Here is a 14310-nt window from a genome sequence, read left to right on the forward strand (position 1 = left end):
TAAATAAAAATATATAGCTAAAATATACACACAAAGTTTGTGGTTTCAAGCTGTACATACATATCCCATAAAATATATACACATTTGTCGATAAAGGAAATAATATAAAAAATAATAATTATAATTATCGTTACATGTAATAAGGAATAATCACTCATAGGTTTATTATATTAATATGTAGACGGTTTACAACTTATTGGTGTTATTTTTAATATTTTTTTGTGAAATTATTTTTTACAATTTATACCCAAATTTGACAAAGAGAGCTCATAATCATTTTTTTTTTTCTCAAATATTTGTTTACACACTTTTTTTTTTGTTTCTTATTAGTGAGAAAAAACACAAACATAAGCATAACTTTGTGAAGGAACATTATTACTAAATTTTAATAAATAATTTATTTGTGTCAAAATGAAAAAGGGAATGCAAGTATATGTTCTAATTTATCTTATAATTTTTTTAGAAGGATATTTTTCTTTATCTCTATTTAGAACAAGTGTTTTTCATAAAGAATGTAAAAATAAAAAAAAAAACTATTTCATCTTAGAACATAAAATCTGTGTTTTTATTTCCCCACCTTTTCCTTCCCTTTTAATTTATTATCAGTTACTAAAACGGTAGAAAGACACCTAAGAGATGATTATGGAGGTGATTAATATATGAACAAATAATAAAAAATATGTTTGTAGCTTTATTTTTTTTAAGAGATAACATTAAATAAACTTGTATATTTACTCACTTTTGTTTTTTACTTAAAATAGACAAGGATGTAGCCGTTTTTAGGTTCAATAAAAAACAATAGCACATAAATGCATACATATAGATAAATTAATTACCAACTTATATAAAAATAATATATTTATATGTATGTATTTCAGGGAAATAATAAGGAATTACAAAAATGAGTAAGCATTAAAAAAATTGAACCTAAAAATTACAGCGAAAACTTTACAATAAAAAACTATAAGTATAAATGATTTATTTTGAAATTAACAAAAATTATTAAAATTGTGGATTGGTATTAAAAATAAACGTTACAAATTATTTGTCTTATTTATTTTTAATGAAAATAGTGATGTATTTTTTAACCCATCCGACGAAGAAAAATTAAAGGTAAAAACAGGGCATCTTTTAATAACAATGTATATATAAATATACTGTTACATTTTTGAGTTGTTTAGATTTCCATTAGAAAATACGCAGGGGATAGGTTCATTCAAGAATATGATCATTTGATGAACGAAGTAGGTTTTTATTTTTATTCAACTATTTTAGTAATTTATTTCATTCTATATATGTCATATATATATCCCCTAATTATTCCATGTTATATATGTTTTTCCTATTTTATTTTTTACGAATTGAAGGATTCGAATGATCCACAGAAAGTATTAGCTAAGTCCATGATAAGTTTAATCAAACAACAGTTTATAAAATTGAAAGAAATTGAAACACAATATGTTACACCAAATTTTGAAGCATACAAGGAAATTACAAAACTAAAACCTTTAGCACAAGTAATATATCATGGCCAATCTCTTCTACCCCATATATATTTATTCCCTTTATCCTTATTGGACAAAAATATACATAATTCTATATTGATACGAATTTAATAAGCCTTCTATTTTTTTTCAATTTAATATATACATTATAATTTTTTTGTAATTTAAGGAGCTAGACGCGGGTTAAAATGGAAATAAAAAATATATATATTTTACTTAAAAAAAGGAATACATTATTCGATTATCTAATTAACTGGCTTATTATAAAAAGAACCAAACTAGCATATATATCATACACGTATGTTTGTTTTATTCATTTGATTTTTACTTATTATTTAAACAGATACACCCTGTAATACCGAGGCGGAATGCAAAAAGCTAGAGGTAATAATGAAAAAAAAAAATTTATAATAATTAGCTAGCTATTTTTTTTCGCTATTAAAAATTTTTTTATTTAATAGAATATGATGAATATATGCACATATGTTCGAAGTGGAGCAGATTTTGCATATGATATTTTTTTAGTTACAACACATGTTGTGACTGTAATGATGGCTGTTCTATGTGCCTGTATTTTTATTGGACCTGTGCATGTGTGTGCTTTAAAGAATTTTCCGGTAATAATACATATAAATATATGAAAAAAAATTTATTGCTGATCATAATAAAATGTTATTTTTCCTGCACAAGCAATACTAATAATAATATTTTTTAAAAAATGTATTATTATTTATTGCCTTTTTAAAAGAGTGAACACCATAAATAATATTATTGTGGGAATTTATATTTTGTCATTATTTCATTTTGGCTTATTTTTATACATTTTTTTTATTATCCAGTATACATGCAAGTTACCTTACCCTGTCTTTTCAACCCTTTTTATGGCTACATCCTCTGTTTGGGAAGTGGTAATTGGATTTAACCATATAAAAACACACTTGAGTATGTATATTACAGTTTTTAATCTTTTTATTTTATATTTATAAAAATATGTAAATTTCTTTCGTAGGTAAAAGCTTCTACTGCTTTATGCAGAGTATATGGAGGTATTTAAAAAACATTTCAAAAAATGAAAAAAAATTATATATTAAATAAGCAAATTAATTTTATATAAAAATAAAAATTTCATATGTTTATATATGTTAATTTGTCACTTTTTATATTACAGATTTATCAATAATGTCAAAAATGGCATGAAGTTATAAATGCTTATTTTATTGTATCGTGATTATACCATATCACTATTTCATTTTTTGGTGAAAAACTCATAATTTGTATTAATCATAATTGTTATCATTATTATAATTTTGTCCTTTTTTTATTTTTCATTCCTTATATTTATATCATTTTGACATTGCAAAAATCATTTTCTCGATTTCTATTACTACATTATTACCTACATACCCAACTCCTTTTAACTTGGCAATTCCGAGTGCTGGTTTGAACAAAATTTGTTCTACTTCCATCACTAATGTATCGCCTGAACAAGTAATAAATAATTAAAATATAAAAATTGAATAGGTAAACATGAATATATGTGTATAAATATATGATGGTCCGTTTTTATTATTCCAACCTGGTAAAACGGGTTTCTTCCATTTAACTCCATCTACCCCTGCGAAAAGAAATAAATTGTCTTTACTTTTTTTTTCACTATTTTTAAGACATAAAATACCACCTAATTGTGCTAATGCTTCTATTTGGAGAACACCAGGCATAATTGGTTTTTGAGGAAAATGACCATTAAAAAAATGTTCATTTGTTGTAACATTTTTTATACCAATTATTTTTTTATTTGGTTGTATATATAATACTTTATCTACTAATAGAAATGGATATCTATGGGGAAGTATGTTTTTTATTTGATCAATATCAATTATTTCGGAATTTAAATTTGGTGTAATATTAGATGAAATTATTTTTGCACTAATGTTATCATCTTTTTCAATGTTATTAATATATATATTTATACTATCATTTTTATTTATCCCATTATTTGATTTTTTTAAATTATTTTTTTTATTAAAATGCTCAAAGGATGGGAATAAAAAATTGAAGCCTTTCCTTTTTACACCCAAGGACAATACTGGAAAAAGGACGTAAACAAAAATTATAAAAAGTTTCATCATGCATATTAAGAGATAAATAAGTGTATCACACATATATTAATCAGTGAAAATAATTTTTCTTTTTTCACAAACTTGAGTTTGGAAATATGTCAAAAAAATGGCAATCAAAATGAAATAAAATTATGACATATATACTAACTATTACATTTTGTTCGATTTTATTTATTTGCTTTTATCGTGTGGTTTTTTATTTTTATATTACGCCGTATGATATTTTTATTTTCTTGTTTTTTTTTTTTTGGAAAAATTAAAAATAAACTCTCACAAAATTACAACATTTCTATATAAGTGTGTGAGGGCTGATATTTCAGGTTGTTATTTTTTTTTAATGTTTTTGAGAAATAAAAGAAACTTATAAAAAAGGTGTGTAAAATCAAAGACATATATATGTTATTTGAAAGGATTGCATTTTATGTTATCCAAAATAATATATAAATAAACATTCCATATGGTATGCATATAATATTTGCAACTTAGTGTAACCAGACTTAAAGCATTTAAAAAAATTACTAGCCAAACATTTTTTTTTTTTTTTAGTACAAATTTGTACTAAAAAAAAAATGTATTTTTTTGTATTTCATTGGAGCATAGTTGATGATGAGATAACTTTATTTTACATTTAATTCAGAAAGAAAAAAAAATAACACTTTTCTGTTTCTTTATATTTAAATTATTTGTATCTCTAAAAATTATATATATATTTTTTTTTTTTTTTAAGGTTTAATTATAGTAACAAAAGTTTTAAAATGTTTTATGTAATATATGCATAAATGTATGCACATTGCTAATAACACACGTATTAATAATGATATATCTTTTGCTCAATTTCAATATTATTATATATGCAAGTATAGGTAAATATATAATTATTAAAAAAAAAAAAAAAATTATTCATCTTTCTCTACAGTTGTAACTTCAGACACATAAATACCGTCAAGAAACTTACGAATATCCTTATTTCTACATAAAACTGATTGATGTATTAAAGCAGCAGTTAAAGATACATTTTCTATGTCTGCTCCACTAACATATATTTCGTCTTTAACACTTGGGGATTTTTCAATAAGAACACCTGGTAATGCCTTAACAAATCTAACTCTTTTTTCTCCTAAATAATTTCTGATTTCAATTAATTTATTATCATTTACAATATTCGAATTGATGGGAAAATGTGCATGTACTAATCTCATTTTGTATAAAAATTTTTTAGTTACTCCAGTAAACATATTTTTTAAATGAGTGCACACAGTTCTTATACAAGCCAATCTATCTGGGACACCAAACCACATAACTACTTTTATGTATTTTTTTAATTTGTTTAAACGTATGTCAATTGGCAAATGTCTAAAACTCTTTTTAAGTGTTCCATGTTTGCCTGTTACTGTTACTTTCCTTGAGTTTATTGCAACTTGGACTGCAGAGGGGAAGATAAAAAAAAAATTGTAGAAAAAAAAATTTATAGAAAAAAAAAATATTATAGAAAAAATACAAGTATTGAGGATAGACTAAACATGTTGTACAACTTGGTATATATAATATGCATTATACAGAACATGGGAAAATTAGCATATATATTATGCGCCTTCACAATAATAATAGTTTTTTTATATGGCATATTCAACGTGCAATATGTTTGGAAAATATAGAAACTGGATATATCTGCATATTTCTGGTTTGTTATATGATAGTCCATATGTACATATATATAAGTGCTTGTTTAATTTTTTTGCCATATAATATAACTATATATTTTGTAGTTTTATTTTCGTATTTCTCTCGAAAGTTTTGGCATTCATAGTAGCATGGTTAATGGTATTTTATTAAATACCCATCAATAATGCTTATACAAATACATAATATATATACCCAGTTTATTTAGCATGAAATATATAAAATTATATAGTCCATGGTAAAATATAAAAATATGTAAATTATTCTTTTCCTTTTTTTTTTGTTTTTATTTAGTTATCTTACCTCCTTCAGGAATTGTAATTTTTTGTGAGGATACTATGGTTTTCATTTTTAAAAAAATTATTAAAAAAAAATATAATTTTAATCTTAAGGCTTTTTTATTATTCTTTTTATTTTTTTGTAAATTTTGAAAAATAATTATTTTCCTTTATTTTTCTTAGTTTTTTTCTTCCTTTATTAATCATTAATAATGGGAATTTTGTTTAAATATATTTAATATTTTTTTTTTTTTTCCTTTTTCCATAAATAAGAATTATAATGTTTTCATACTATTTTAGTAGTTTTTTATATACAGTTTTATGTGCGCTCAATATTATATATATACAACATATTATGATATATTCATCATTTTATTTTTTGTTATTCTTTGATGGTAAAATAAGTTACCCATATACAAATGTCACATAAATATTGCTGAAGCACTATATATTTCATATATAAATTGTATCATATATAAATAGTATAGAAAAAAGCCTGTACCCTCAAATTAAAATTGATATGATATACTTTTTTTTTTACTTCTACAAATTTATAAATACATATTTAATACTATATGCATTAGCATACAAATATATAATTATAAATATATTTAAGCACCTTATATATATATATATATATATATATATATATATATAATATATATATATATAATATTTTTTTTATAGATTTTTTCCTGGGTTTTTTCATGGCCCACCAATATTTCACTATTATAACTAATAAGGGTAAAATACGAATTAACAATGAAAATGTGGTTTTTCTTTTTTTAATGAGAATATGGAAAAATTAAAAGAAATAACAAATAAATATATACAATTTTTATACATTAATATTTCTTTATATATTTATTATTTATTGCAATTTTTAAAAATATAAGAAAATAAAAAAAATCGCCTAAAAAATTAACCGCTTTAATCACTACATATAAATTATTATAAGCTTAGTAGTAAACAAATAACGAATTAATTATTTTTTAATATATATAATTGTAAATATTATAAAATTTATGAATTAATATAGAATTATATTATATTAAAAATGTATTGAAAAAAGGAACGATAAGCATATTCAAATAGTTATATATATATGCATTTCATTTACTTGTGACTTCACAGTTCCTCTATATATTCCTCTTAAAGACATATATAATAACCAAAGCAACATTAACCAAAATTATGAATCTATTATTAGTTGTTTTTGAAATCTTTTAATCATATTTCCACATTAATCCAATACATATGTTGTTCGTATTAAATATACCTATATCCATACATATACATTTTGAATTTATCTCAGTATATAGTATTCGGGCAATAAACCATAATACAACTATAATATGGCGAATATACAATAATGATAAATATATGGATAAATATATAGGTTTATTTTATTATATTTATTTTTTTCTGTTTAATGTTATTATAATTGTGGAAACAAAAAAGGGTGAATGCAAAAATAAAGTAATGGTGTAAAAGTTAAGGAAATGGGGAAAAAGTGTATGAAAAAATCAAACAAAAAAAATATTAAAAAGTTAAAAATTTAATGTTCAACAAAAGGAATCCGACAGTGTATATTCTTGAGTCATATGTATTTGTTGTATTATTTTTTTATTTTCTATTATTTGCAATTTCTTTTTTTTTATTCTAACGTTTTAAATATAGTGCATTAAAAACAATTAGAGAAAAAAAGAAAAGAGTTATACAAAATAGAAAAACAAAAAATAATACAACAAACTTAGAATTAAAGCACATACTTCACATTATAATATTTTTATAGCCCTTAAAATTTTTCATTAAACGTGGAAATTTATATGGGCGAACAAAAAATATGCATTATACATGCATATATATACGGTTTTTTCTTGGGAAGAATAATTTTATATATTTAATTTTTAAAATATTTATGAAATAAAATAATTAAATATTAATCAAATAATTATTGTTTCATTATTTTATATTATTGTAATATGCACAAATCTACATATATTTTTGCACACAGTCAGGGACGTCTATATCAACTTTGAAAACTTTATCATATACAAATTGGGCAACCTGATCTTTATTTTTCTTAAACAAATCTTTATATCTTTTTATTTCATCTTTTGTGTTTTGCTCAATTTTAGTCACAATCTCATCTTCAGCAGTAGATTTCTGAAAAAGTACATAATGAAAAAGGAAAAAATAAGTATGTATATATATGTAATTTTATTCATTATGCACACAAAAAATGCACAGTTCATATTTTATATTTGGCTATTTTTTTCCTAGCTATATTACTTCTTTATGTCCTTTAGTTAGACGCTCCTTTTCTTTGGCTCGAAAAATTTTCAACTCCTCCGTTGCTGTTGCTTCAGCTTCTTTTAGCATTTTTGCCCGTACTGATAATATCAAAAAAGAAAAAGGGGGGGAGAAAAAAAATGTTTTAAAATATTCTTGCCGTTCATAAAAATAATAGAATTTAATAAAAAGTCTTGTCATAATTTTTTTTTATATATTTGTGGCTTTTCAAAATGGGGAGAATAATATCATCTTATAAAAAAAAATAATCTTACCATCTTTTGCCTTTTTAATTACTAGATCAGCTTCTTCTTCGGCTTTTAATAATTGTTGTATTAAAACGTTGGATCCTTTGCTTTGTGCCATTTTCTTTGTATTTATATATATGATATTTATATGTATTTATATATTTTCTTAATTATTTTATTAGTATCTCATATTTTTTTTTTTTTTGCAATGCTATTATAATTAAAAAGAAACCTTTTATATGATAAAGCAAAATTCACTTAATATTGACATATTTCTATGCTTATATATATTTTTTTAAAATCAGGAAAATAATGATTTTTTCATTTGAACTCATTCATATATATATGCATTCACATATTAATTACCTATGAGGGAAATTTTCTTTTTTATTATTATTTTTCCCTTTTCCCCGTTATTTTAAGCATACGAATAAATATGCACGAACTGTATATTAATATTTAAGTATATTGCAATATGAACATTCAGGATATGGTCACAAAGTTTTTAAAACTTGCAAATCGTATATATTAAAATAAAGTAGGTTTTGCATACATACGTTTTTTGTGAACAAATACGAACTAATATGGATATATGGTAAACTATCACAAACAAAAAATAAAATAGTACTATAGTAAAAAAAAAAAATATTTTTGTTTGTGTAAATTTTAGGCAGTAGAATGCTATTGCTAATGAAGGTGTTTAAGAATGCTTTATATTTATTTCATTAATTTTATTACTATGTAATATTAAATATATATATTTTTTTATTTATTTCTTCGTTTGGGCTTTAAAATAAAATAAAATAAAATTTGTGCATTTTAAAAATATCATTTTAACCTGTATATGTAATAAGACTATAAATATTTCGAGTGTGTTAAAAAGAAAAAAAATATATATGCAAAGTATTTGTAAATATAATTATTCGACTTAAGAGAAAAAATGCACGCCATATACTATTCTTGTTACTAAATACAGCTTTGATGGACATTAAAAATGTATTATTATTATCCATTTTGACCATTTTTTATTATAAAAACGATAATGGAATTTTTCAATTAGCTTTAATAATAAATAAAGGGACGCAATTTTTTAAAATCATAATTATATACGTACCATTTACTAAATGTAAAAATACACTTATACCTTTTTTATTCCACGTCTTAAGTTATAAATCTACAAGATTGAAGAAAAAGAATGAGAAAAAAAACAAAACATGTACACATAAATGTGCATATAATATATATATCTATATATGTATATATGTGCAATTTTTTTCTTGGGCTTGTTTTATTAAGCTATATTGATTTAATTAAGACAAGTTGCATTTGGGTATTTTTCTATTTTTTTTTAGTAACTGATGAAATGGTTGGAAAATAATAATATATATAGTGTTGAATTTGCTTTATTTTTTTAATTAATCATTTCCTTTTTTTCTCAACCCCATTATCGATTTTTAATTTATATACTCTTTGTATCTAGCACGGGTAGTATATTGTCAGCTAGCTAAAAAATACGTACACACATATATATATTTATATGTCCTGGTTTTGTAATATAAATGAGTTGAATATATAGAGAGGGGGAATAGTGATATAATATATATATATATTGCAAATTATGTTTGATGTATTTAGAATTATATTATTATAGGATTGGAGTGTTTCGATAAAAATAATACCTAAATTTCAAGATGGGAATTCTCGAAAATGATATGAAAGAAAATAAAAATGAAGAATTAAAAAAAACTACGAACAAGAAAATATATAAAAATTCCGAAAAATTAAAAAAAAATAAAAAAGGGGGCACTAATAGTGAAATAAATAAAAACTGTGGAATAATTAAAATTGTTCGTGGGTGTCAAAATGGTGATAATATTTTTGACTTTATCAATGGAGAATACAAAAAGAAATATATAATAAAGGGAATAAATAATACTAGTGAAAATATAAGCGAGACAAATTTAGAACAAAAAAAGAGTGAATATATTTTTTTCGAATCAATTAATTCATATGAATTAAAAAAGTATAAAACAAGTGACATTATATTTAATATGTTAGTTGATATTACAAAAAATAATATGGAAAATTTATATAATGAAAGTAATTTTTTAAATAAAGGGTGGTCTAGTTTGAAAAAGCAAAAAGAATTTATGAGTAATAAATGTAAACTTATATTAGGTTTTAAAAATGTAGCTGGAAATGAAAAAAAAAATATGACCAAGTCAGGTAAAAATGATACTAATAATAATGTAAATAGCAAACAAGACAGAAATTGCCTTGGAAATAATATTGATAAGGAAAGCGACATAAACTTTATAAACGTATTAAAAAGTAATAATCCAGAAAAAGTAGAAGAATATTTAAAAAATAATAAATTAGTTTGCTTTGTCCATTATAGAATAATTCCTGATTATTATCCATATGAACAAAATATTATTTGCTATTTGTATGAAATTCAAATAATTCCCGATTTTAAAGGTATAGGTATAGGTATCCATTTAATATATATGCTAGAAAGTTTATGCAAAAGTATTAAAATAAATAAAATTTTATGTACCGTTTTAAAAAATAATACTAATGCTGTAGCATTTTATAAAAAAAAATGTTTATTTGAAATGGATGAAAATTCACCAGACAATTTTAACACAAATAATTCAAAACCATGTGAATATGAAATTTTAAAAAAAGAAATAATTTTATGAAAATTTTATCCTTGTCATTTATAAATAAACTTCAGTATTGAAACTTAAGTTGTGAATTTTTTTTTCTCACACTATGTTTGTCTTATTTAGGATATTATCATTGTTATATTTATTACACAATTTTTTAAATAAATTCGCAACAAATTTTTTAATTTAAGAAATTATTGTTCGTTATACATTTTTATTTTTTTTTAAATATTAAAAATTTTTTTTTTTTTGTAAGTTTCTTTGAAACACTATATCCTATATATGTATGAATATATAAATATCAAAAAATATACTTAAATGCACTCTAATTATTGTTTCTAAAAATATGAATTATTCTACTATTGACATTATATATGTCCTAAAAAAAACATATATAATAATGTATTACGCATATCTGCACATACATATGCAATTTTCATTCTTTATAATATTCCTATTTTGTTTGCTACTTCTAATGCATCATGATCTTTGGATAATCGAACATATGCCTTTTTATCTCCATTTAGCCTATATATAATAAAATTATAAATAAATATATAAATATATGGAATGCTTATAAAATAATCGAAATTTTTGATAACATGAAGGATATAGTATTAACAAAAATAATTTAATCCTTTCACTCACCTATTAAGAACATTGACTTTAGCACATTTAATATCGAACAAGGATTTAACAGATTTTTTTATTTTTCTTTTGTCAGCCCGTTTGTCACAAATAAAAACAAGGGTGTTTATTTCTTCGATTTTTTTCATTGCTTTTTCTGAGGTTAAAGGATATTTTATTATACCATATTTATCTAAAGTCTTTTTATAACACGACTTGAGAATTTTGGGGCATTTTGGATTTTTCTTTAATTTTAAGGTTTTTTTTCTGTGAAAAAAGGTAGGTGAAATTTTTTATGAAATATACAAATTATAAAATTGGGAAAGTAAATGATAAATAGTTCATGAGTGGGTGCAAAAGTTACATGTATAGTATGTATAAATATCAATGCAATTTTTTTAATTTTAAAACACAAATAGAGTGTGTGTTGTATCTGTATATAACCTTTTAAAACGAATGGAAGTTGTCATCTTTTGGATTTTTTTCTGAGAAAAGTTGTCTGCTTTCATGTTTGAATTTTTATTTATTGTTTTTTTGACCACAGTTTTTCCTTTATTCATTCCTTTTTTTTTATTAACTTTATCATTTGCTCCTTTTGCATTGTTATTATTTTTTCCATTATCCTCAGTGTTTTCTATAGAATAAACAAAAAAAATAAAAATAATTATATTTTTTGAAATATGGCCACATAACTATTTACAAACACGATTTGTAATATTAATCACGAAGTAAAATAAAATCACATTCACGATCAACCATATTTATGTATATGCGCCATACTGATACTCATTTTAGAGATATAACAGTAAATGCATAATATATATGAAATTATATATATACTCTTATTATGTTATTTTATATATTCTTATAAACTTATGAAATTGTAATATATTTTTTTTAGTCATTCGATATTTTTGCTTTTTTTCTTACTTTTTTCGTTAGTTGCTTTCACCATTTTGAATAATAATTATAAAAAGAAGTTTAAAAATTAATTTTGTTATGTAATATTATATTGTATTATATAATTAAAAAAAAAAATAGTTTTCCTTATAAATCCCAAACTTTTTGTATTTTATGCAATTTCTTTACTAATGAAATTTATTTGATGTTTTATTTATTTATTTATTTATTTATTTATTTATTTATTAATTTATTTTCCTTAAAATTTATAAAAAAAAAATGAAAGGGGATTTTTGTATGCATGCTATATATATATTATATAGTATTAATACTAAATTCTTGTAGCAATACAAATTTAATAATATATTTCAAATTAAGCTATAATTATAATAGATAAAAAAAATATTGTATATATATACTTCGCATGAATAGCAACATGTATAATACCAAATAAACCTAATTTGGGATAAGGATTATTATTTTTTTTAATTTTTGTTAATACACCCATATATAGGAAAACCCAAAGGCTTTGCTTATTTTTCACTTTTTTTTTATTTGACTATATATCATTTAAAGTTCCGATTAAATTTTATTATAATTGCAATATATTATAAAGCATGAAATATTTATAGTATACATAATATAAAAGAAAACGCCAAATTCTTCATATAATAATTATATATAATATATATAATACAATATATGTTGAATGCATAGTTGTAGCACTATTTTATATATGGCCAAAATACCTATATAATATAAAATACGTATAAATATATTATACTCTTTATTTTTATTCCTAACAAAATATGTTATGAAAATTATCCAATCCCAGAAAAAAAGATTTTTAATTTATATTTTTCCTTTTTTATAATTATTTACATAAAAAAAGTAAAATTTTTTTAAATATTATTTTATTTTTTCGTTTTTTCTTATTTTTAATTATTCCTTTTTAGTATTTCTTTAAAAGGTGTGATAGGGGGTTTTTACGAGGTTTAAAAAAAGAGTAGTAATACTAAAAACAACAGGAATAATTTATGAGTAAAAAATAAAACATAAACATATCATTGTAAAATTGTGGTATTATAGGCTTGTATTGAAATTATAATAATATTAATATAAATAATAAAATAACAATAATAATAAAGCATAATGATAAAATTGGGAAAATTTTAAGGATACATTGGTGGTACATATATACATTATTCTGTATATATTATAAAATATCATACTTAATAACAGTTACTTTACTGTATTTTTGATTTTGCTTTTTCTATATCTTTAATTTGATTGTGATAAATGTTTTTAGTAACATATTTTGATGACTCAAATGCATATTTTTGTGATTTTGCTTGTACAGCAATATTTTTATTAGTGTTGTTTTTTTTTTCCGAAACATTAATTCCATTAGTACAATTATTTTAACTGTTTCTTTTTTTTATTATAATTTCTCAATATATACAACTATGTGTATAATCTTTAAAGGTGCGTTATATATACACACACACACATTTGTTCTTTACTTTCATTTTTTTTTTTTGTCATATTTATGTATAGTTACATTTAGGCTTGGATAGTAACCATTTAAATTTTTTTACTATTTTATTAATAAAAATGTGATAAAAAAAATAGTTATTTGTGTGTATTATTATTACTTATTCTAACAGAGGGAAATAGAAAATAAATACAAATTAAAAGAAAAAGTAAAAATAAAATACTTTGAAGCATATTATGAATAATTAAAAATACTTGAGTGTGAGGAAAATACGTCATTTTTTATTTTTTTATATTTTACCATTATTTGTTTATCATTCATATTACTTATTTTGTTATTATTTTTCTTCATAATTTTCTTTTGTAATATAATCAGCATTTTTTCTCGTGAAAATATTCATTTTTTTCATTCATTTTCCTTTTGTTTTTCGACTTTGCTGTACATGTAAAAATTAATAAAACTGGTTAAAAAAAAAAAAATAAATTAAATTCAT

At 21.6% G+C, this 14310-nt stretch overlaps 6 protein-coding genes across 6 annotated transcripts; 2 read left to right on the plus strand and 4 right to left on the minus strand.

The window, feature by feature from the left end:
• Nucleotides 1–411: 411 nt before the first annotated feature.
• On the plus strand, nucleotides 412–2702 carry PBANKA_1338100 (conserved protein, unknown function; the record flags this gene model as incomplete). The annotated part of the gene is made up of 13 exons (XM_034566995.1): nucleotides 412–514; nucleotides 607–648; nucleotides 762–783; nucleotides 879–905; nucleotides 1074–1113; nucleotides 1182–1244; nucleotides 1368–1517; nucleotides 1675–1687; nucleotides 1849–1889; nucleotides 1967–2122; nucleotides 2345–2413; nucleotides 2515–2551; nucleotides 2674–2702. 13 exons carry the CDS (start codon nucleotides 412–414, stop codon nucleotides 2700–2702), a joined length of 792 nt encoding a protein of 263 aa, XP_034423537.1.
• A 146-nt stretch (nucleotides 2703–2848) lies between these two features.
• PBANKA_1338200 (beta-hydroxyacyl-ACP dehydratase, putative) lies at nucleotides 2849–3634 on the minus strand (the record flags this gene model as incomplete). Its single annotated transcript, XM_034566997.1, has 2 exons — nucleotides 2849–2985; nucleotides 3082–3634. The coding sequence occupies 2 exons, from the start codon at nucleotides 3632–3634 to the stop codon at nucleotides 2849–2851; spliced, it is 690 nt and encodes a 229-aa protein (XP_034423538.1).
• Nucleotides 3635–4521: 887 nt separating this feature from the next.
• PBANKA_1338300 (60S ribosomal protein L6, putative) lies at nucleotides 4522–5654 on the minus strand (the record flags this gene model as incomplete). Its single annotated transcript, XM_034566998.1, has 2 exons — nucleotides 4522–5048; nucleotides 5609–5654. The coding sequence occupies 2 exons, from the start codon at nucleotides 5652–5654 to the stop codon at nucleotides 4522–4524; spliced, it is 573 nt and encodes a 190-aa protein (XP_034423539.1).
• Nucleotides 5655–7578: 1924 nt separating this feature from the next.
• Nucleotides 7579–8244, minus strand: PBANKA_1338400 (V-type proton ATPase subunit G, putative; the record flags this gene model as incomplete). Its single annotated transcript, XM_034566999.1, has 3 exons — nucleotides 7579–7752; nucleotides 7879–7979; nucleotides 8154–8244. 3 exons carry the CDS (start codon nucleotides 8242–8244, stop codon nucleotides 7579–7581), a joined length of 366 nt encoding a protein of 121 aa, XP_034423540.1.
• Nucleotides 8245–9817: 1573 nt separating this feature from the next.
• On the plus strand, nucleotides 9818–10828 carry PBANKA_1338500 (N-acetyltransferase, GNAT family, putative; the record flags this gene model as incomplete). Its single annotated transcript, XM_034567000.1, has 1 exon — nucleotides 9818–10828. One exon carries the CDS (start codon nucleotides 9818–9820, stop codon nucleotides 10826–10828), a length of 1011 nt encoding a protein of 336 aa, XP_034423541.1.
• Nucleotides 10829–11238: 410 nt separating this feature from the next.
• PBANKA_1338600 (60S ribosomal protein L23, putative) lies at nucleotides 11239–12377 on the minus strand (the record flags this gene model as incomplete). Its single annotated transcript, XM_034567001.1, has 4 exons — nucleotides 11239–11323; nucleotides 11444–11689; nucleotides 11867–12056; nucleotides 12353–12377. The coding sequence occupies 4 exons, from the start codon at nucleotides 12375–12377 to the stop codon at nucleotides 11239–11241; spliced, it is 546 nt and encodes a 181-aa protein (XP_034423542.1).
• Between the last annotated feature and the right edge of the window lie 1933 nt (nucleotides 12378–14310).

The sequence above is a fragment of the Plasmodium berghei genome (assembly GCF_900002375.2).
Source record: "Plasmodium berghei ANKA genome assembly, chromosome: 13".
In the NCBI taxonomy this organism is placed as follows: Eukaryota; Apicomplexa; class Aconoidasida; order Haemosporida; family Plasmodiidae; genus Plasmodium; species Plasmodium berghei.